Source organism: Gymnodraco acuticeps, unplaced genomic scaffold, assembly GCF_902827175.1.
Source record: "Gymnodraco acuticeps unplaced genomic scaffold, fGymAcu1.1, whole genome shotgun sequence".
NCBI classification, from domain to species: domain Eukaryota; kingdom Metazoa; phylum Chordata; class Actinopteri; order Perciformes; family Bathydraconidae; genus Gymnodraco; species Gymnodraco acuticeps.
The window spans coordinates 31163-52803 of record NW_022990068.1 but is presented as its reverse complement, the minus strand read 5'-3'; the positions used below and the strand labels follow the sequence as shown (position 1 = coordinate 52803).

Below are 21641 nucleotides of genomic sequence, written 5' to 3'. Positions count from 1 at the left end.
ACACACACACACACACACACACACACACACACACACACACACACACACACACACACACACACACACACACACACACACACACACACACACATAATGTTCGTATTTAGTCTCCTGATTTTAAATGGGAATTAAATCATTGGAGTGTTCCCAAAGCACCAGTGTTCTGCAGTTTGTGTGGGCCTACTGTACTGTTGCACAGTTTTGGAAGATTCATAGCACATTTTTAAGCCTCAATTTGTCCTCTCCCCCCCCCCCCCCTCTAATATCACCAGAAGTCATAATTTAAGGGGTCATTTCTCAAAAACGGATTCTGGGGGAGGATCCCCCCTGACCACCCTAGTATGGTTTGGTCCCTATTTCCATAGCCCCACCAAAAATATTTTCCACCAGCCGCCACTCACTGCCTGTGGGTATCTGTGCAAGTGTGTGTGGTCATTCTAATTCAAGTGTTATCGTGTGCTGAAGCATTTGGATTTCCTTTTATTTGAACTAGTGGACCAAAGCTGGCATTAGCCCATTCTCAAAGTTCAACTTTTCATGAATATCAATGTAACAGTTGGGCTGCTTTTAAGTGTCAAGAGAACACAGGAAGGAAGTTGTGAGTTATTTTGATCTTGTTCTCTTTAAGTTAAGTCAAAGGCTTTGTATCAGAAATATACAGCAGGTGAAACATGTATTCAGGCCTCTTTATAGAATAAGGACATGAAAACACTGATGCCAAACTGTATTACAAAGGTGGACACTATGACTGTTGCCATGGCAGAGTTATTCAAATAGAGAGAAATATGGGATATGTTTCCTCCTAAGTCAAGAGCAGTCTTTGTTCTAGTTGTGCTGTTTGGATATGTTCATGTAAATGTGATGTTAATATCCCGGGAGCCTTCCTGTGCCACACAGCGACTGCCCCAGTGCTCTGTACATGGCCTGCTGGATCAGTCTGTAATCCCTACTGTATTATGTATATTTATATTTAATATTTTACTTGAAACATGATCTGTGTAGCTTTATAATTACCAGTTAAATAAATTTAATTTGATTGATTAAGTTGATTTGATTTGATAAGTGGTTGTTATCACTATCTTTCTGTTAGAATTCAGGCAATAGTTTCCAATCGTTCCATATCAAGTCTTAAGGGTTTTTATAAGGTGTCCCACACTGGTTTCTTATTTGTTTTGAGAAATTGTTTTTCAAAAGTATCTTGTTTGTGCACGATTATTGCTATTTACTGATCTTGATATACTTTAGGATAATACTATTGAATAGTTATTGGTGTATAAAATGCCTGCACATTTATTTGAATATCCTAGTTCAATAACATGTATGCTATTAAGAGCACTAAACTAAACTGGAGTTACCGCCTGGAACTTGTATGCTTCTGCCAACCAGTCATGGAGCAGTTTACATCCATGTCTGTCCAACATGTCATCGATTCATAATTTTATCCCATCAGAAAGTTGAGTGACTTTGTCATAGTTAACATATTAATTCTTGTTACGGCCACAACATCGTGTTTTGTGAGAGACTTTTGGCCTCTTGACCACAATCAAAGGTCAAACATGTGACAGAAATTGGTTCGTCCTTGAGTCCAAGTGGAAGATTGTGCAAGACTTGAATTAATTCCTCACGTTCTCCTGAGATATAGCATGCACAGGAATGAAGCAGCTGGATGGACAGACTCATAAGAATAGAGACAACAAAGAGATAATGTTTTTGACTTGTGTTTCAGAATAAAGAAACTATGTGACTGAAATTAAAATAATATTGACAAACTTGTAATATGAGGGGCTCAAACACAGCCAGAATGTTTCATTAAAGCTGTTTGACATATGTTAACAAGCAATATCCTAACAAAAATATAAAAAATATAAACATTCAATAGTTATCATTAGTGCATATTTTGGAACGGTACCTTTCTTTCCGTGTGTCAGACAGTCAACAAGGAAGTGTGTTCAACTTTTTTCCCTGTTACATGTAATTGATATTCTTTCCATCAATGGATCCTATATCCACCATGATAGACCTCTTTGACATCTGGATTTTAATATTCAAATGTTTCCCCAAAGGTGGCTCAAAGAGAGCAGCGACCTCGTGGATATCTGAGTCGTCACCAGCACATCGAGAGAGACAGAGAGAAGCAGCTGACAGGACGACTCAGGAGAAGTAAGTGTGATTCTGTTCAGACACTTTCATATTTTGTTTATTTTTGAGAAAGATATTCTCCTTCAGAATATTTTCCAAAGGGAAGGAACATTTAATGAATCTCATCTCAATCAGAAGCAATGAAATCTAAAACCCTTTTATGTTCATTTATTCCCTTAAATCATTTGTTTCTCTTGAAATCACTTGGAATATTTATTTATTGATTAAAAAACTCAGTTTTTATTTTGAATTATAAACTTTATCTAATCTTCACCTTGAAAAAAAAGGGTGGGCACTTTACCAAGAAGCTGGACATTTATAATGAAAACTAAACAGTCTGAGTCTAGTGGAAATGTTTTGCCCTGAGTGTTACCTTTCAGGCTCATGTTAGGTTTTTGGAGCTTTGTGGGCGATGTATGCAGCCTGTCCCGTAGACATTACTCAGGGCTGAAAAACCCACTATTTTCCTGCTTTAAAAAACGGTGGTAAATCTTAAATGTTTTATTGGAGACGATGTGTATACACAGCAATCTCACTCTCACTTCAAATAAACACAATGTAATTTTCATTAGGGTTAGTTTAACTATAATAAAATAATTAACACACATCTTTTAATCGGGCTTATAAAAGCAACAATACACAATGTAATTAAGCTAGAATTTCAGTGTATGTCTCTGATAGTAGGAGTACATTGTAATGTGAATAAATAATCTACAAAATATATCACCAGCAACATATTAATACTTATAGCCTCGACAAAAAAACAAACATAAAAAGACAGTGTTGTTGTGTGGCACTATACAGTTATTGATTAGTTTACAACTGGTCTTTCATTGAAATGAGACATTTCCATGTGCTAAAAATACATGTTATGGTCAAGTCAAGTCAAAGTCAACTTTATTGTCAATCTCAACATATGTTTGTACACACAGAAAGATCGAAATACTGTTTCCCACAGTCCCGAGGTATAAAATAACACATTAAAATACAAGAACACTCAATAATTACAAAAAAACACAAAATAACCGTTTACTTAAAGTAAGCAGGATATATATAAATATATATAAAAACAAAGATGATGTAAATAGTGCAAATGAGAGTGCAACATATTTTCATAGCAGCGTAAAAGTGACTGGTGCTGGATTTGTTGTTGTGTGTGTGTGTGTGTGTGTGTGTGTGTGTGTGTGTGTGTGTGTGTGTGTGTGTGGGGGGGGGGGGGGGGGGGTGTGTTAAAGTCCCGGTCCAGTGGGGGCAGGGTGGAGAGGTGAGATAGAGGGGAGAGAAGGGAGAGAGGGGAGAGGTGGGAGGGGGGAGAGAGTTCAGCCTCCTGACAGCCTGGTGGTGTGTGCCTGTTACTGCTGGTGCTGCTCAGAATTTGCATTTCCTTAACATGAACTTCCTCATTAAACTGCTGCACTGAAGCGAGTGGTGCAGTCTGTGTTTGTGGTCATTTGACTGAAACATTAGGTTTTTTAAATAATTTAAATGTAACCGACATAATTTATAAGATTTATAAATGATCAATAACAATATTGGTTTCCTCTAACAGAGCAAAGATGCAGTGGAGTCTGTTCGTGCTCCTTCTGATGGGTAAGTGGATTCTAAATTAAATCACATCTGGAGTCATGAAACTGCTCATAACAATACAAAGTGGAATAAGTGAACTCAGACCCCCGTTAAGATGAAGGGGATGGTGTAAGAGGTGGGGGTGATTCTAGTACTCATGAGTTTGATTTAATGATCAGATGCTTGTCATACTGTCAGCTCCATCACTGCAGCATTCTCTCTGTTTTTAGGTCAGTGTTCCTTCTCCACATGTCACCTCTATGAGTACCACTTCATTCCTGAGGGAAAGACCTGGGAGGAAGCCCAGAGTTACTGCAGAGAGCATTTCACTGACCTGGCCACAGTGTCTGACATGAGAGACGTGGAGAGACTGACTAACTCTTCACAGACTACAGGCGCCTGGATTGGACTGAGGAGCATCAATGAAAAAAGTATCAAAGAGTGGCACTGGTCTCTGCCGGGGGAGAAGTACTATCCTACTGAATGTGAACCAGGATGGGGTCCAGATGAGCCGAACAATGATGGTAACAATCCTGAGAACTGTGTGGTGATTTGGCCCTCAAAAGAATGGTACGATGTCCCTTGTTCTCTCAGCTTTAAGTTTATCTGCTACAATGGTGAGTATATGTCACTATTAATGCTATATAAATTATATCATACTGTGTAACAATAGTTGACAGATAACTCATGTTGTAGAGTTACATTTAATTTAATTAATTAATTTGATGATACAATTCTACTTGTTTGAATATATTGTAATGGTAAAGTAAAGGCTTATTTTTTTATTATTCAATCTACATGGTGATGGTATTCATTATATTTAACATCATTGTTTAACATGATTTAAGTAAGAGAATTTTTTTTTAAAACTTGTAAAATGTGTCTTTTCATTCTCACAGAAACAGGGCCACAGAAGTTCTTTGTAATTGATGAACCAATGAAGTGGCTTCAGGCTCAGAGCTACTGCAGAGAACATCACACTGACCTGATCAGTGGAATCACACACATCAATGAGTTCAAGAAACAGAATGTCTCTTCTGACTTGTGGATCGGCCTGTTCAGAGACACCTGGAGTTGGTCAGATGGGAAGAATTTCTCTTTCAGACACTGGGATCCGGACTCATTTGAAGAAGAAGCCTCAAAGACTTGTGCTATGACTACGCCAAATGGAAAATGGAGCTCCGACATCTGCGCAAATCAAAAACCCTTCTACTGCTATGACGGTGAGTTTTGAAAAAGTCCTTCAAAGTATTTTAGTTTTTAGTTATATATTTGTACACACATGTTAAATATCCTTTAGTGGAGACTGACAATTATAAAACCCTGAAAGAGCAGAAAGTAATGAATATCATTTCGTCGTGTTTTTGTCCTCACATTTTTTTATCCTGGCTTTTACAAAAGGTGCCACGTCATTTGTTGCCTTAACTTTCTTTATCAACGGTTTTCATACTATATCTATATATTGTACTTTTGTTTTTAGAGATTTCTATTGATTATAATAACAAAGGTTGATTGCATGGTGCTATGTTTTTGAAATTCATTGTTTTTCAATAAATGATTAATCTAAGTTTTAAAAAATATCCATTTCAATGACAGACAAAGTGATCCTGATCAATGAGAGTAAGACTTGGGATGAGGCCCTGACTTACTGCAGAGAGAAGCACCATGACCTGGTCTCCATCACTGACCGTCACCAGCAGAGATGGGTCCAAGAGAAAGCCAAGATGGCCGACACTGAGTTCGTCTGGCTGGGAATGCGCTACACCTGCACTCTGGATCTGTGGTTCTGGCTCATTGATCGTCTGGTCTGCTATCACAACTGGGCCCCAGACCAAATGGATATGTGTGGCATGGCTGGAGTCATGGAGAGAGATGGAAAGTGGTACAAAAAGGCTGACCATAAAAAGTTTCATTTCATCTGCGCTAAGTAAACCCATTGTATATTTACTGCAACAAGCTCACTCTTCTCTAATATGTATCTGCTCTCTGGGTTTATTGAATGGATCTAGTTCAAATATAGAAATCACATCCTGAAGAGGGGAGAAACTAAATTACCAACAGATGATTAAACTGAGGATTAGAAATTGAGAAAAAGGGGTGACACTAAATGTAACATTTTTTTGCCTCTGTGAACATCTGAATTAGTTTATGATGTGGACTTGTTGTAGTAGTTATTGATATAATGCATGTATATGTATCCTCTTAAAGTATGAAACCTGTAATCTTCATTTGAATTGTTGTCTTTTATGTTTATGAGGAAAAATATATAAAAAGACAAATCTATAATGTTTTGCTTTTCATAAATATTTTACATTATGGTTGAAATGTGGTGATGGTTATAATATGTGTATCACTATTGTTGTCATATTTACCTTTGTGGAGTTTTAACTGGATGTTTAATTGTCTAAAACTGAATAAACGACCTGACCCAAAAACAAGGTGTGGTTCTTTCATCCACTGGCTTTAAATAGTCATGTTTTACATTTACCCAAGAGGTGCTTATTGGACAGTAAAAACATATATAATGTATGAGTTTATAATTGTATACACTTGTAAATTGATGGAGATATTTGTGTTGGTTTAGTTATCTTTTAAAGGTCACCTATCATGCTATTTTTAGGCAATAGCATAGGTCTCAGATATATACAAATAAATAAAAAATATGTCTATGAAGTGTTTTTCTCAAAATACCAAACAGATCCCCCATTCTAGCCATGCCTCATATCCCTCTATTTCACTTCCTGTTTCAAAAGTGCTGATTTTCCGTATAAAGCTTAAAAAAGTGTGTCAATTACTTTGTTACTATTAAATTGGTCTTTTGTAGATATTTTTAATTTATTCTTCATATATTCTATTGTGTATTGCTTGGAGGGGGGGGCACCAAATCATAATCTCGTCTAGGGCACCAAAATGTCTAGGGCCGGCCCTGCAACAACCAATAAATTGAGGCAGTCGGAATAGAAGTAGCTGCAGTAGTGGTTCTAGACTAATTTTACTGGCGGGGCCGTGATGGGGTCAATCATTCTATGAGAGGCACATTTAATGCAGGAAGAAGGAGATTTAAAATGTTTTGTTTAAAGTCATGGTGCATGAAAAAACATAAAATACCATTATTGGTGTTTTATTAAAGGTGGGATATGTAATTTAATTCAGAAACACTTTTCGTTATATTCCATGGAATGCTCTTAACATCCCGATAGCAATGAATATCTTAAGTGCTTTGAAAATAAATCATTCAGTCATCTGTGGAAGCCGTGGCGCTGTAAAAAGCACGACCAATCATCTGAGCCGGCCCGGCTAAAGTAACTGGATGGCCTACCTGCCTGTCAGCCGTCCATCTGGGCACAAACTTATCTCGTGCCCTCATTGGTCATGTGCGCGTTCGTGTGTGTTGGAGGAGGGACTCTGTAAGGAAGTCTGAAGGAAGAGGCAGAATTCTTCCGGTTGTGTATTTTCAAATTCTAGCCAGTTTCTCCAAAATGACATACCCCACCTTTAAGTAACAGAGTTTGTGTCAATGACTTTATTATCATTTTATTGTTTTAGTTACTTTGGCCCAAGATACAGAAGAATAAAATAAGTTTGGGATAATAAATACATTATTTAGGTTTTATTTGATTTATTGATACCTATTGGTAATTGTTTTAGTCACAATATTTGTTTCAGTAACTTACTTATTAAATTACATTACTGAAAAAAAGCACAGTAACTTAGTATTTTACATTAATTTAATCATCATAGATTGTTATTGTTCACTTGACATTGACACAAGAACCTGTTCCTTTTCAAATCTGTACACATTTGAATGCCTAGCTTCCAGTTTCTTCGACCAAAGACTTGTGATTTTAAATACATTATATAACTGTTGTACTTTCCCTCTTTACCAAGCCAGTCTGATTGAATGATTGCACAGAGTTTTGTTCTCCGTGTTAAAAAAATAACCTTTTTTGCTAACCCCTCAACCTCCTATGACCTGAAAGCATAAAGGACCAATACAAAATATAGACATAATGGTCTAAGCCAGCGGTTTTCAAAGTGTGAGGTGCGCCTCCCCTGGGGGGCGCCAGAGAGCTTCAGGGGAGGCGCAGCGTGAGAAAAGAAATAACGAGAAACAGTGAAATCTAGCTAGTTAACTTCAGCTAACTTTATGCGAGCGGCAACATGGATCGATTTTTAGTGAAGTTACCTTAAGTGAAAGAAGAGACAGCATCTGGCGGAAAACGTCAGCTTTGTTTTGAAATAAAAGTTGTGGCTCATCGGACATTTATGAGAGAAAATCCCTAATGTCCGAGTGCAAGTGAATGCAGCACAAGACGCGAGCCGCCTTGTAACCCCTCCCCCGGCCCTGGGGTGAGCGTGGAAATGTGATTGGCGGCGATTTCATTTGAACGGGACCGCGCATTTGGACCCAAGTACACGGAAGGTAAGGAATGAGGTATTTGCGGTCTACAATGACAGAGAAGAGACTGTCAAGTTTGGCTGTACTCAGCATTGAATCAAAACGCACTAAAGCTGTTGATCTTAATAAGTTTGTGAGGCGTTTTGCTGAACAAAATGGTAATAGCCGCATTCAGCTGTAATAGCCATGCCAACTTGATGCTCTGCTCACGGATGACTCGATGAGCATAACAAACTGTTAAAATGATGACCTTACGTGTGTAAATATATTTTTTTCTTTGTGGGGGTCTGCCCCAAAAAAACAGTTTTAAGTCCTGAGAAAGTCAAATAAGACGGTGTGTAAAACTACACTGCCCAGCCAAAAAAAAGTAACCACTTTGATTTAACTAGTAATAACCCCTGCAATATAGCAACAACAATAATAATGAAAATAGCAATAACATATGGGAGGGGGGGGGTTCGGCTGTTCTTATGTTCTCTGAGGGGAGGCTCACCTTCCCACACTTTGAAAACCCCTGGTCTAGGCAATGTATTACTGCCCAAATAAAGCTTTAGTGGCAGGCGGTTCCAAACTTTTCAATGTGATCAGAAATATGTGCTTTGGATGTATTAGTGATTCAGATAAATACAAAGTGTATCCACCAGAGAGCAGCAAAACATTTTTTTTAACAAACTAACTGTCCTTAGATTCATATGTTAAAATTAGGGCTGTCAAACGATTACAATTTTTAATCAGATTAATCACAGTTTAAAAATTAATTAATCATGATTAATCACCATTCGAACTATTTTCCAAAATATGCCATTTATTTATGTATATTGTTGTGGGAATGGAAAGATAAATGAAAGAAGGCGGATATATCCATTTAACATACAGTATCTATGTTTATTATAACATTTTCTGCGTGTCAAAATGAAAGACAACCCACACACACCTATCAATCATCAAACCGTGGGGTCTTAATTCATTACGTGTTGATTTCTATCAACGGGGGAGTACTTCAGGAAAGTCGACGGGGGGGGGGGCTAGTGGAGTACTTCTTGACCACAGAGTGTGAACGTTGTGATCAGCTGTTTTAGCGCAGTTCTCCAGTGAAGGGGGGAGTCTCCCTCCGCAGCCGGTTGGCGTAGTTTTGGCACAATTCCGTTGTACAGACCGACGTTAACAGCAGCCCTGTCTGTGCACACGGAGACCGACTCTGTCGTCCGGTGATCTAACCGCCTTCTGGAAAAGCCTCACAAGTACGTCGGTACGCAAATGCGCTTTGTGACACAAGTGACGGTACGCATTTCAGATTACGCATATAACCTGCGTACCAGTTATGTGCACCCCTGTACTACAGCAAAAGTATTCTCCGTCGGGACTTCCTGCAACAACACCACGCCGTTATCAAAGATGTTCTATTGAGAAGACGATCACTACGTGACAAAAGTTTTCAAAACCGTGGCTACTGAAATCAATCTGACTAACTGCTGTCTGTGCAATTTACTCCGCGCGAGTTGGCAGACTTTATTTTGCTTACTTTAACATCATTTTTCATGGTGGGGCTAAGCCATTTCTTGGTATGGGTGTAGCCTACCCCAGCCATACCCTGGCGCTGCCACTGGTGGCACGTATGGGGCGGGCCATTCTGCACATGCGTTAAATGCGTTAAATATTTTAACGCAATTAATTCAAAAAATTAATTACCGCCGTTAACGCGATAATTTTCACAGCACTAGTTAAAATTGTAATAAAACAAGTGAACTCTTATTTTTGTATGTCCTGTGGGCAACAGACAAACATTAACAATTTGTCTAGCTTTTTTAATCAATTGACAGCACTAACATCAACACATTCATTACCATCATAGGCATATCTCAATGAAACGGGATCATATTTTCCCAAACATGACAGAACATGGCTCTCACACCGGCCCCTAATTGTTAGCGACAGGCTAACAGTTTCCACAAAAAACACAATCATACAGAATGTAAGCCAGAATGACATTCAACTGAGCCGAACAATGCAGGTGACGATCCTGAGAACTGTTGCAGACTAAAAAAATAAGTAGTGATTACCATTGTTCTGGTAGACTTAAATGTATCTGCTACAATGCTGAGTATATGTCACTATTAATGCTATATAAATTATATTATACTGTGTAACAATAGTTGACAGATAACTAATGTAATAATAATAATATATTTTATTTCTATAGCGCTTTTCTTGAACCCAAAGACGCTTTACATTTGGGAGGGAGGGAAGACAAACAAAACAAAAACAAAGCCAAAAAGAAACAAAACAAAACAGAAAAGCAGTCAGGAGGAAGTTGATTGAGAAGGGGGGGGGGGGGGCTTATGGATACAGAGTTGAAGATGTGGGTTTCGAGGCGGGACTGGAACAGGGTGAGGGACTCAGACTCACGGAGGTATTTGGGGAGGGAGTTCCAGAGCTTCGGGGCTGCCACAGAGAAGGCTCTGTCCCCGAAGCTCCGGAGTTTGGCCTTGGGGATGGAAAGCAAACTGGCTGAGGTGGATCTGAGGGACCGGGGTGGTTGGTAGAGGATGAGGAGGTCAGTGAGGTAGGGGGGGGGCAGATGGTGGAGGGCTTTGAAAGTGAGGACCAGGAGTTTGTAGTGGATGCGGTGTGAAACGGGGAGCCAGTGGAGTTCTTTGAGGACCGGGGTGATGTGATGCCATGATTTGGTGTGGGTGAGGAGTCTGGCGGCTGCGTTCTGGACACGCTGGAGTCTATTGAGGGATGTAGTGCTGATGCCGTAGAGGAGTGAGTTGCAATAGTCAAGGCGGGAGGAGATGAAGGCGTGAATGAGTCGCTCAGCTGCAGGGCGGGGTAAGAGAGGGATGGAGTTTGGCAATATTGCGGAGGTGGGAAAATGAGGTTTTTACAACTTGACGGATGTGGGGCTCGAGGGAGAGGTTGGGGTCAAATATAACGCCAAGGTTGCGTGCCTGGGTGGAGGAGGAAACAGGGGTGCCATCAATGGTGACTGTCAGGTTGGGGGTTTTGCTGAGGGTGGATTTGGAGCCGATGAGGAGGAGTTCAGTTGTATTGCTGTTGAGTTTGAGGAAGTTGTGTTGCTGCCAGGATTTTATTGCAGTCACACAAGATTCGATGTGGGTGAGGGGGGGGTTGTTGGGGGATTTGGTGCTGAGGTAAATCTGGGTGTCGTCGGCGTAACAGTGAAAGTCCAGGTTGTATTGGCGGAGAATCTGACCAAGGGGGAGGATGTAGATGATGAAGCGGAGGGGGCCGAGTACTGACCTTGGGGAACACCTTGGGTGACTGAAGCTGTGGCAGAGGAGTGGTTGTTGAGGGAGATGAAGTGGGATCTGTCGGAGAGGTAGGACTGGAGCCACCTGAGTGCAGTACCTTCGATACCGATGTCCTGGAGTCGGTTAAGCAGGATGGTGTGGCTCACGGTATCGAAGGCTGCACTCAGGTCGAGGAGGATGAAGATGTTGAGGGAACCGGTGTCAGCAGAGGTGAGGAGGTCATTGAAGACTTTGATGAGGGCCGTTTCTGTGCTGTGGTGGGGACGAAAACCAGACTGAAGGGGTTCAAAAAGCTGGTTGGTTTGGAGATGGCGGTGGAGTTGTTTGGAGATAATGCGTTCTATTGTTTTTGAGAGAAAGGGGAGGTTGGAGATTGGACGGTAATTACTGAGGGAGGAGGGATACAGACCGGGTTTCTTGAGGATGGGAGCGACAGCAGCAGTTTTGAAGCCTCCCTAGGGAGGTGTTCCAGGCACGTCCAGCTGGGAAGAGACCAAGGGGTAGACCTAGGACCAGGCCGAGGGATTATATCTCTTCGCAGGCCTGGGAGCGCCTTGGGATCCCCCAGTCAGAGCTGGTTGATGTCGCCAGGGAAAAGAAAGTTTGGGGCTCTCTGCTGGAACTGCTACCCCCGCGACTCGACCACGGATAAGCGGGAGAAGATGGATGGATGGATGGATGGTACTGAGGGGAGGGTGAGTTCTGTAGTCCGGATGTTGTGGTTGTAGATGACAGCCAGCCCACCACCACAGCGTGAGGGGCGGGGTTTAGTGATGTAATTAAAACCAGGGGGGGATGTTTGGTTGAGGGAGAAGAAGTCATTGGGTTGTTGCCAGGTTTCAGTGAGCAGAAAGAAGTCGATGGATTTGTCCAGAATTATTTCTTGGAGGATGTGGGCTTTATTGTTCAGTGACCGGATATTGAGGAGGGCAAAATTGGTCAAGTGGGGGGTTGGAGGGGTGGTGGCAGGCTGGAGAGGTATGAGGTTGGCCAGGTTAGCAGTGCGGGGGTGGGCACGAGAGGGGGGGCAGTGGAGCAGAGGAGGGGGGCTTGATGGTGGGGAGAAATGGCTTGTTATATGTGTTGGGAGGCGGAGGGGAGTGGGATCCGCTCCAGGTATTTCATGCAGCTGGGACTGTAGGTGAGCGGGGGAGAGAGGAGCAGTAGGAGTTGCGTTCTGATGGCTCGTCAGGTGTGCGACAGTGCGTTGGGTAGAGCAGATGGATGCTATGGATTATCTGTGCTGAAAGTAAACAAAACTGCGGCGGTTGCTTCGGTGAATGTAGCGGGGTCGACGAAGGAGTCCAAGATGTCTGATGACTGAGATGGAAGACGGGGTGGAGGAGTTGGTGAATGACAGAAGCTGTGAGATGGAGTATTTCAGCATGATGATAGGCGGGAATGCTGGGAGCAGTGTGTTAGCAGCGATAGCGGCTAGCGGGCTAGGTGCACAGAGGTGGAGGATTGTTGTGGAGACGAGGAAGATCCACGACATGGTAGGAGGATGTGAACAGCAGGACGGGACAGATGTACCCCAGAGATGAAGGCAGGAGACAGAGAGAGTCCACGGTTGTTGCGTGGGACGGAGACAGACAAGTAGGCGATGTAGTAGATAGCAATAGCCACCCGGCACTTTGATGGCTGAGTGAGGGCAACCGGCAACGGCAGCCGGCAACGGAGGCAGAAGTCTAAAATAAGTTCAAATTAAAAACAATGTGCAGTGCAGTAAAGATGTGCAATGCAGGGCAGTAGTCCAATTAGAAAGTTTTGCAAGAACGAATGTTAGCTGAGGGTGATAGAGGGTAACAGAGGCGGAGAAGCGGCGAACAGTCAACGCCAGCGTCCTCTCCGGCGGGAAACTCCGGTGGGAACTGTGTGTCTCCATTACTTCAGAAGTTTCCATCACACCAAGCTCTGAGTCACAGGGGCACTGGCACCTGTTGCCCCCCCTGAAAACCGCCCATGCCTAATGTCATGTCGCATAAAAAAACTTAAAATACCATTATTGGTGTTTGATTAAGTAACAGAGTTTGTGTCAATTATTTGGTTACTATTTTATTTTATATTTTCAGTAACTTTGGCCCAAGATAGAGAAGAATAAAAGAAGTCTGAGGTACATTATTTATGAAACACTTTTTTTTTGTTGTATTTCTTAATATTTGTTGGGATTTGTTTAAGTTACAACATTTGTTCCAGTAACTTACTTATTAAATTATATTACTGAAAAAAAGCACAGTAACTTTTTATTTTACATGAATTGCATTATCATAGATTTATTATTTTGGAGTCGGGCCAAAGGGGGTCCAAGCTCCGCGTTACAGGCCCCTGTTTGCCCCCCATAGAAGTGCCCATGCCTGCACACAATACAAGTTTAAGCCAAACACTCCTGCACCTGCGCTTCACTCTGCATCGACAAATCGGCTCGCTCCTTCCCCAGTGTGAGTGGGACGCAGGTACCCGTCAACAGAAACACGCCTGTTTGCTATCCTCACTCCAAATCGGTGCAACGAGCTCCCTGCTGATATCAGGACAAGGGTTTTCAGCGCTTACAGTACTTTAATATTTATCGGCCTTTTGTTCATGTATACAGTAGATACAAAAATTGAAACCGACCATGTGAAGGTCTAAGAACATTTAGTAAAACTTGTGCACATACAGTAGAATGTGTCCAAAATCCCTATATGTTACATGTATATATTCAATATTTTAGAAACCCTTTATCTTGTTGCTATATAAACTGCTAATTAAATGTTTGTTATCACTGTCTATCTTGTAGAACTTGTCAGTAATAACTCATCGTTTCAGATAAAGTCCTCTGAAACAATTAGAAATATAGACATTATAATGGATATATAAATATAATTAATATTATTAGTTGATATTTTGGCCGGACAACTTTCTCTCAATAGTTAGAAAGTCAACAGGGCAGTGTGTGTTTGCGGTTACATCATGTAAAGGATATTCTTAGCAACAATGGATCCTGTCTCAACCATAATAGAAATATTGCCGGTGAATTTCAATATTCAAATATTTGTCCAAAGGTGGCTCAAAGAGAGCAGCGACCTCGGGGATGTCTGAGTCTTCACCAGCACATTGAGAGAGACAGAGAGAAGCAGCTGACAGGACGACTCAGGAGAAGTAAGTGTGATTCTGTTCAGTCACTTTCATATCATGTTTATTGTGTGTGCAGAGTGCAATATTTTCCTCAACACATATTTCACATATTTTAGTTATCAGATGGGAATTAGTCTTATTTATTTGTCGGACTAACCATGAAATCAGGTATGCAGCCTGTTCCCAAATATGTTCATGTTTAATAAAATAACCTGAATGGTTCATCTTACATTTGTATTGCTATGTGTATATACAGAGCCATCTGATTCTCAGTTAAATTACACCAACATTTATTTTTTAATAGGGATAGTTCCCCCGTTACACAAAGAAAATAATGCAAACTCTAAAGATGTGCTTATAAAAGAAACAATGGGAAACTTAATTATTCATTATTCTCAATGTTTTATTTCCCATTCTGATTAAATAGCCTCAAGGGCCATTTCAATTGTTTCAACATCCTCCGAGGGCCGTACAAATTATTGACCTCTGCTTAAAAATACTAAAATCACAGCCCATTCATTTGGCCTTTCTTTCATGCTGTGCAAAGAACAAGCAACCTCTTAATCCAGATATTTTACCATGACTCGCTCATGCATGCGCACGATTGTGGCATGACCACCCAAACAGAAAGATATGGACACAAGATGTGTGCAATTTAGTTTCCTATCCGTTAGCATAGCTAGCTAACCAGATGCTAATAACAACAAAGTTATTGATTTTATGATCAGTATGACAGATGAACAGATCGCCACTGGGCTTTCAACTAAAGACACAGCCACGCAAAAACTGCGGCATGTGTACGGCTCCTTATGGGTACTGACATTTGTGATGTCCCAGCCCGGAGCGTCGTCCTGGTGCACTCCGGCAGCTCTAAACCCCTGTCGGACGAGACATATACCACGTGATGACACGTTAGGCTCATGTTGTGTCAAGTACCCTGACCTTGGCCAGGAAAATCAGGCACTCGCTTGTTTAATTCTTTTGCGGTTTAGATTTCTTAATTGTTTTTCTTTTTTGCGTGAGTTACCTCGAGGGCCGTATCAAATTGTCTCGCGGGCCGTATACGGCCCGGGGGCCGGAGGTTCCCCACCCCTGCCATAAAGTCTAACCCACTCCTGAAACACAGGTCTTTGATAGTAGCAGAGCATTGAAAGGTGAATAAACAAAATAATAAAAGATTATTATCGAACCAGCAGAATATAAATATTATAAACTCCACACAAAGACAAAACAACGTCATCATTGTATTGCACTCTATTGTTAAGGTGTTATAGTTACTGTTGAAGTTTGATGCATCACATTATTTGTGTTTTATTCAAATTAGATATTTTCATGTGCTAAAAAAAGAAATGTCAATGTGAGCCTGTTCCTGCTGTTGATGCTCAACATTTGCATTTTTCCGCTACAGATTTGCTCCCTCATTTGTTGTTTCATCTAACAGAGCAAAGATGCAGTGGAGTCTGTTCGTGCTCCTTCTGATGGGTAAGTGGATTCTAAATTAAATCACATCTGGAGTCATGAAACTGCTCATAACAATAAAAAGTGGAATAAGTGAACTCAGACCCCCGTTAAGATGAAGGGGATGATGTAAGAGGTGGGGGTGATTCTAGTACTCATGAGTTTGATTTAATGATCAGATGCTTGTCATACTGTCAGCTCCATCACTGCAGCATTCTCTCTGTTTTTAGATCAGTGTTCCTTCTCCACATGTCACCTCTATGAGTACCACTTCATTCCTGAGGGAAAGACCTGGGAGGAAGCCCGGAGTTACTGCAGAGAGCATTTCACTGACCTGGCCACAGTGTCTGACATGAGAGACGTGGAGAGACTGACTAACTCTTCACAGACTACAGACGCCTGGATTGGACTGAGGAGCATCAATGAAAAAAGTATCAAAGAGTGGCACTGGTCTCTGCCGGGGGAGAAGTACTATCCTACTGAATGTGAACCAGGATGTGAAACAGAATGGGGTCCAAATCAGCCGAACAATCTTGTTAACAATCCTGAGAACTGTGTGGTGATTTGGGCCTATAACAAATGGCACGATGTCCCTTGTTCTGAAAGCTTTAAGTTTATCTGCTACAATGGTGAGTATATGTCACTATTAATGCTATATAAATTATATCATACTGTGTAACAATAGTTGAAAGATAACTCATGTTGTAGAGTTACATTTAATTAAATTAATTAATTTGATGATACAATTCTACTTGTTTGAATATATTGTAATGGTAAAGTATAGGCCTATTTTTTTATTATTCAATCTACATGGTGATGGTATTCATTATATTTAACATCATTGTTTAACATGATTTAAATAAGAGAAAATTATTCAAAAACTTGTCAAATGTGTCTTTTCATTCTCACAGAAACAGGGACAGAGAAATACTTTGTAATTGATGAACCAATGAAGTGGCTTCAGGCTCAGAGCTACTGCAGAGAACATCACACTGACCTGATCAGTGGAATCACACACATCAATGAGTTCAAGATCAAGAACCAGCTTAAGAACCAGCATAAGTCTTCTAACTTGTGGATCGGCCTGTTCAGTGACACCTGGAGTTGGTCAGATGGGAAGAATGTCTCTTTCAGACACTGGGATCCGGACTCATTTGAAGAAGAAGCCTCAAAGACTTGTGCTATGACTACGCCAAATGGAAAATGGAACTCCGACAAATGCACAGATCCAAAACCCTTCTACTGCTATGACGGTGAGTTTTTCAAAAGTCTATATGTAAAGTATTCTTATTTCATGTCTTCAGTTATATATTTTTACATTCATGTTGAATATCCTTTAGTTGTGTAATGTAATATACACAGAATTACCGATCTGGATTCCGTCCTTAATCTTACGATAGACTGTGAATTTAATATTTGTACTACTTAAAGTTTGAATATCATTTAGTCATGTTTTTGTCCTTAAGACGCATCTTTTCAACCTGGCTTTTACATAAGGTGCCACGTCATTTCAGGACATATATTTCCATACCATTGGTTTTTATTCCATTTGTATCTCATTTATTTCTTTTTTGTGGGGACTTTTATTTATTTAAAAAACATAAGGATTATTGTAAGAAAGGTTATATATTATTACAGTTGAGTTTTTCAGCAGTAAATGGTTACCCTAACTAAAACAAATATCCATTTCAATGACAGACAAAGTGATCCTGATCAAAGAGAAGAAGACTTGGGATGAGGCCCTGACTTACTGCAGAGAGAAGCACCATGACCTGGTCTCCATCACTGACCGTCACCAGCAGAGATGGGTCCAAGAGAGAGCCAAGATGGCCGACACTGAGTTCGTCTGGCTGGGAATGCGCTACACCTGCACTCTGGACCTGTGGTTCTGGGTCATTGATCGTCTGGTCTGCTATGACAACTGGGCCACAGACGAAGAGGCTGAGTGTGGCATGGCTGCAGTCATGGAGAGAGATGGAAAGTGGTACAAAAAGGCTGACAATGAAGAGTTTAATTTCATCTGCGCTATATAAACCCATTTGTATATTTACTGCAACAAGCTCACTCTTCTCTAATATGTATCTGCTCTCTGGGTTTATTGAATGGCTCTAGTTCAAATATAGAAATCACAACCTGAAGAGGGGAGAAACTAAATTACTAACAGATTACTAACTGAAATTGAAAAAAAAGGGGCGACACTAAAACATACATTTGCCTCTGTGAACATCTGAATTACTTTATGATGTGGACTTGTTGTAGTAGTTATTGATATAATGTATATTTATCCTCTTAAAGTGTGAAACCTGTAATCTTCATTTGAATTGTTGTGTCCTATTATATGTTTATGAGAAAAAATATATAAAAAGACAAATCTATAATGTTTTGCTTTTCATAAATATTTTACATTATGGTTGAAATGTGGTGATGGTTATAATATGTGTATCACTATTTTGTCATATTTACCTTTTTATCAAGTTTTAACTGGATGTTTAATTGTCTAAAACTGAATAAACGACCCGACCCAAAAACAAGGTGTGGTTCTTTCATCCATTGGCTCTAAATAGTCATGTTTTACATTTACATAAGAGGTGCTTATTTGACAGTAAACACATATATAATGTATGGGTATGTAATTGTATAAACTTGTAAATTGATGGAGTTATTTGTGTTGGTCTAGTTATCTTTTAAAGTTCACCTATCATGCTATTTGTAGGCAATAGCATAGGTCTCAGATATATACAAATATATAAATAACATGTCTATGAAGTGTTTTGCTCAAAATACCAAATAGATCCCCCATTCTAGCCATGCCTCATATCCCTCTGTTTCACTTCCTGTTTCTAAAGTGCTGATTTGGGGTATAAAGCTTAAAAAAAAAATAAGAATTGATTAAAAAAAAGGAGGGGGCTGAGCTCATGCGGGACCCGGCAGCTATACCGTCTAAACCAGGGGTGCCCACACCTTTTCAGCTTGGGAGCTACTTTGGGGTGCTAGTGGACGAAACGGCGGATAAACTGTGGCGCGCTTACACTAATTGCGCCGGAAAAGCGTATAATAGTGCGCCGCAGTTGTGCTTCAGATGAGGAGGTGAGGCCCCCTCATAACTGCATTAACCCGTATGGCACAATACAACTCAGACTGGCTTACCTGTACGTCAATCAAGTGGCAGATGCCATAGTAAGGATGGATGATAAGCTAACTTTAAATATTTTTAAAAAAAAATTAAATATATATATATTTTTTTCTTCTTTTTTTTCAATGCCATGCGATATACCCTCGCGATCGACGTATTGGGCACCCCTGGTATAAATTAAATACTGTCGTGATCAAACGCCATATCATGGATTATCAAGGTTCTGAAACAGTATGGAGCTCAAAGGCTTTCTCTCTTGCCGGTTATACCACAAGGTGAGTTCCTTTTTACTTCCTGCTTCTTCACACACATGCTCTCCAGCACAGGTTAGCTCTGAGTGTTAGCGATGCTAATGTAAACACCGACCATATTACGTCCAAAACAGTCGGGCATTGTTTCTGATAGCAACGTTTCTGATTGGGCCGTGGGTCCACATTTCAGATATTACGTCATATCGGACTCAAATCTGGATCAGCTCCGTTGTTCCCCCGTTTTTAGAGATTTGGTATACGGAGGAAAAGAGAGAGGGCTTTATTTTCTGACGCTGCGTGAGTTCCCCGACACACCGGGGACACATGTTGATGTAGAAAAGACATCAACAAGCGCATTTTGCATGATAGGTCCCCTTTAATATTAAATAAGCCGAGTCATACTGAAACAACTCTCTGAACTGCTGTGTTTTTCAGGTTGCTTATCTTCCGGCATCTTCCATCAGCTGTGAGTCATTTGAGAGGAAATCCAATTACCCCGAGAGGAGCATTTATAGGATCAATACTCTCTAATTGGTTTGATTGATATGACAAAGTAACACACAACGACAGCGTGATTGTTTATAAAAACAAGAAGGAGCTCAAATCCAACACACAGGTCCACTGTCTTATTTTTATCTCGAGTACTGAGGGTAGCATGCTACACACACACACACACACACACACACACACACACACACACACACACACACACACACACACACACACACACACACACACACACACACACACACACACACACACACACACACACACACACACACACACACACACACACACACACACACACACACACACACACCACACACACAGGGTAAGAGTGGGTCGGGAAATTGTGGTCGATGCAGATCTGGGGTTACGTAATGTAACCCAGCTTCTATGAGTATAGGCTGTCTGTTCAAAATAATTTTCGTTTAGCGCAATACCACATCAGTTGCGCAACTTGCACCATTTTGTGACAGACAAGAATAGTCAATTCTAATGTCTAACACTTAATGTGGAGAAAGAGATGTCTTGTATGGGTTGATTGTGCGTTGATCTGTTGGTAATGCCTCGGGGTTCCGGTGGGCATGTAAACAAATGCATAATGCTACGCTATACTTTGCGGCCTCACCCGGTTGCATAGCGACAGAGATGTTCACAAGTCTTTTTTTGCAAGTCCAAGTCAAGTCTCAAGTCTTTGTGGGGTGAGACTTGATCAAGTCTCAAGTCTTTGGTCACGAGTCCAAGTCAAGTCTCAAGTCTTTGTGGGGTGAGACTTGATCAAGTCTCAAGTCTTTGGTCACGAGTCCAAGTCAAGTCTCAAGTCTCTAAAAAAGTCTCATGTCTCTTCTGGTTGTAATAAGCCTTCTATTGTCTGCTGCTATCCAGTCTGTTAAGAATACTGCACAGCTATATCTAAGAAATTCAAAGTATTTACTGTATTAGTATCACTCCTATATCTATTAGTATCAGTACTGATTACTTGTTTGTTATATGATCACTTTAAACAGGCTATTGCAATGCAATATGAGGAAAAACATCACAGTTTAGCTAAATGCAAACAACTTATAAGCAAAACACTTCAGAATCAGAAATCAGTATCACAAATACTTTATTAATCCCCCGCAGGGAAACTGTGTTAAAAGTACTTAAAATAAACATTTGTTCTGTGCCATTTGCAACTAAAAAACTATTGCTGCAATATTATCTGAAATATACTGAACTGGTGATATTAAAAAATGACCTGTTCCAAAAGAGATATCTACCATTAACACCATTTACCAGCCAAATGCTGGTAAATCATGCAAGTGGCTGGTTCTGTATGTTGCACGCACCAGCCACAAATAACAATGCCAATCTATTGAGTGGCTGGTAACATTTCAACATTCACTAGGCTAGCCATTTGGCCAGTGGACAAAAATGTTAAAATTTGACCTCTGCAACCGTATTGTTTAATTACACTGGGTCTCTAATTACATCTTTTAAGTCTACTATAAATAAACATATTCCTCTATCCTCTCACTCAAACCCAGTGTAATGGTAACCTGATAAACCTGTAACATTAACGTTACGTGGTCAACAATAAACCTGTAACCTGCCTATAAACCGACAGATGTATTTATGTATGTAACTATGTATTTTTCTACGTTTAACGTTAGCCAGTAGATGGTGGCAGCGGAACGTAATGATTAACGTTACCGACCTTTTTTATGTCATGTCAAGAGTTGGATGTCAACGCCACTCAACGCAAACAAGTGTGACAAGCAAACATTCACTCATCTTTTCAAATATTCAGTTACAAAGCT

The 21641-nt window shown here is 40.5% G+C and overlaps 2 protein-coding genes across 2 annotated transcripts; both read left to right on the top strand.

Moving 5' to 3' along the window:
• Window positions 1-2102: 2102 nt before the first annotated feature.
• On the top strand, window positions 2103-18383 carry LOC117546026 (C-type mannose receptor 2-like). Its single transcript, XM_034216106.1, has 5 exons — window positions 2103-2160; window positions 3689-3729; window positions 3936-4322; window positions 16863-17204; window positions 17650-18383. Exons 2-5 carry the CDS (start codon window positions 3696-3698, stop codon window positions 17982-17984), a joined length of 1098 nt encoding a protein of 365 aa, XP_034071997.1. The 5' UTR covers window positions 2103-2160; window positions 3689-3695; the 3' UTR covers window positions 17985-18383.
• LOC117546027 (C-type mannose receptor 2-like) lies at window positions 4360-6143 on the top strand. Its single transcript, XM_034216108.1, has 2 exons — window positions 4360-4928; window positions 5302-6143. Exons 1-2 carry the CDS (start codon window positions 4583-4585, stop codon window positions 5634-5636), a joined length of 681 nt encoding a protein of 226 aa, XP_034071999.1. The 5' UTR covers window positions 4360-4582; the 3' UTR covers window positions 5637-6143.
• Window positions 18384-21641: the final 3258 nt, after the last annotated feature.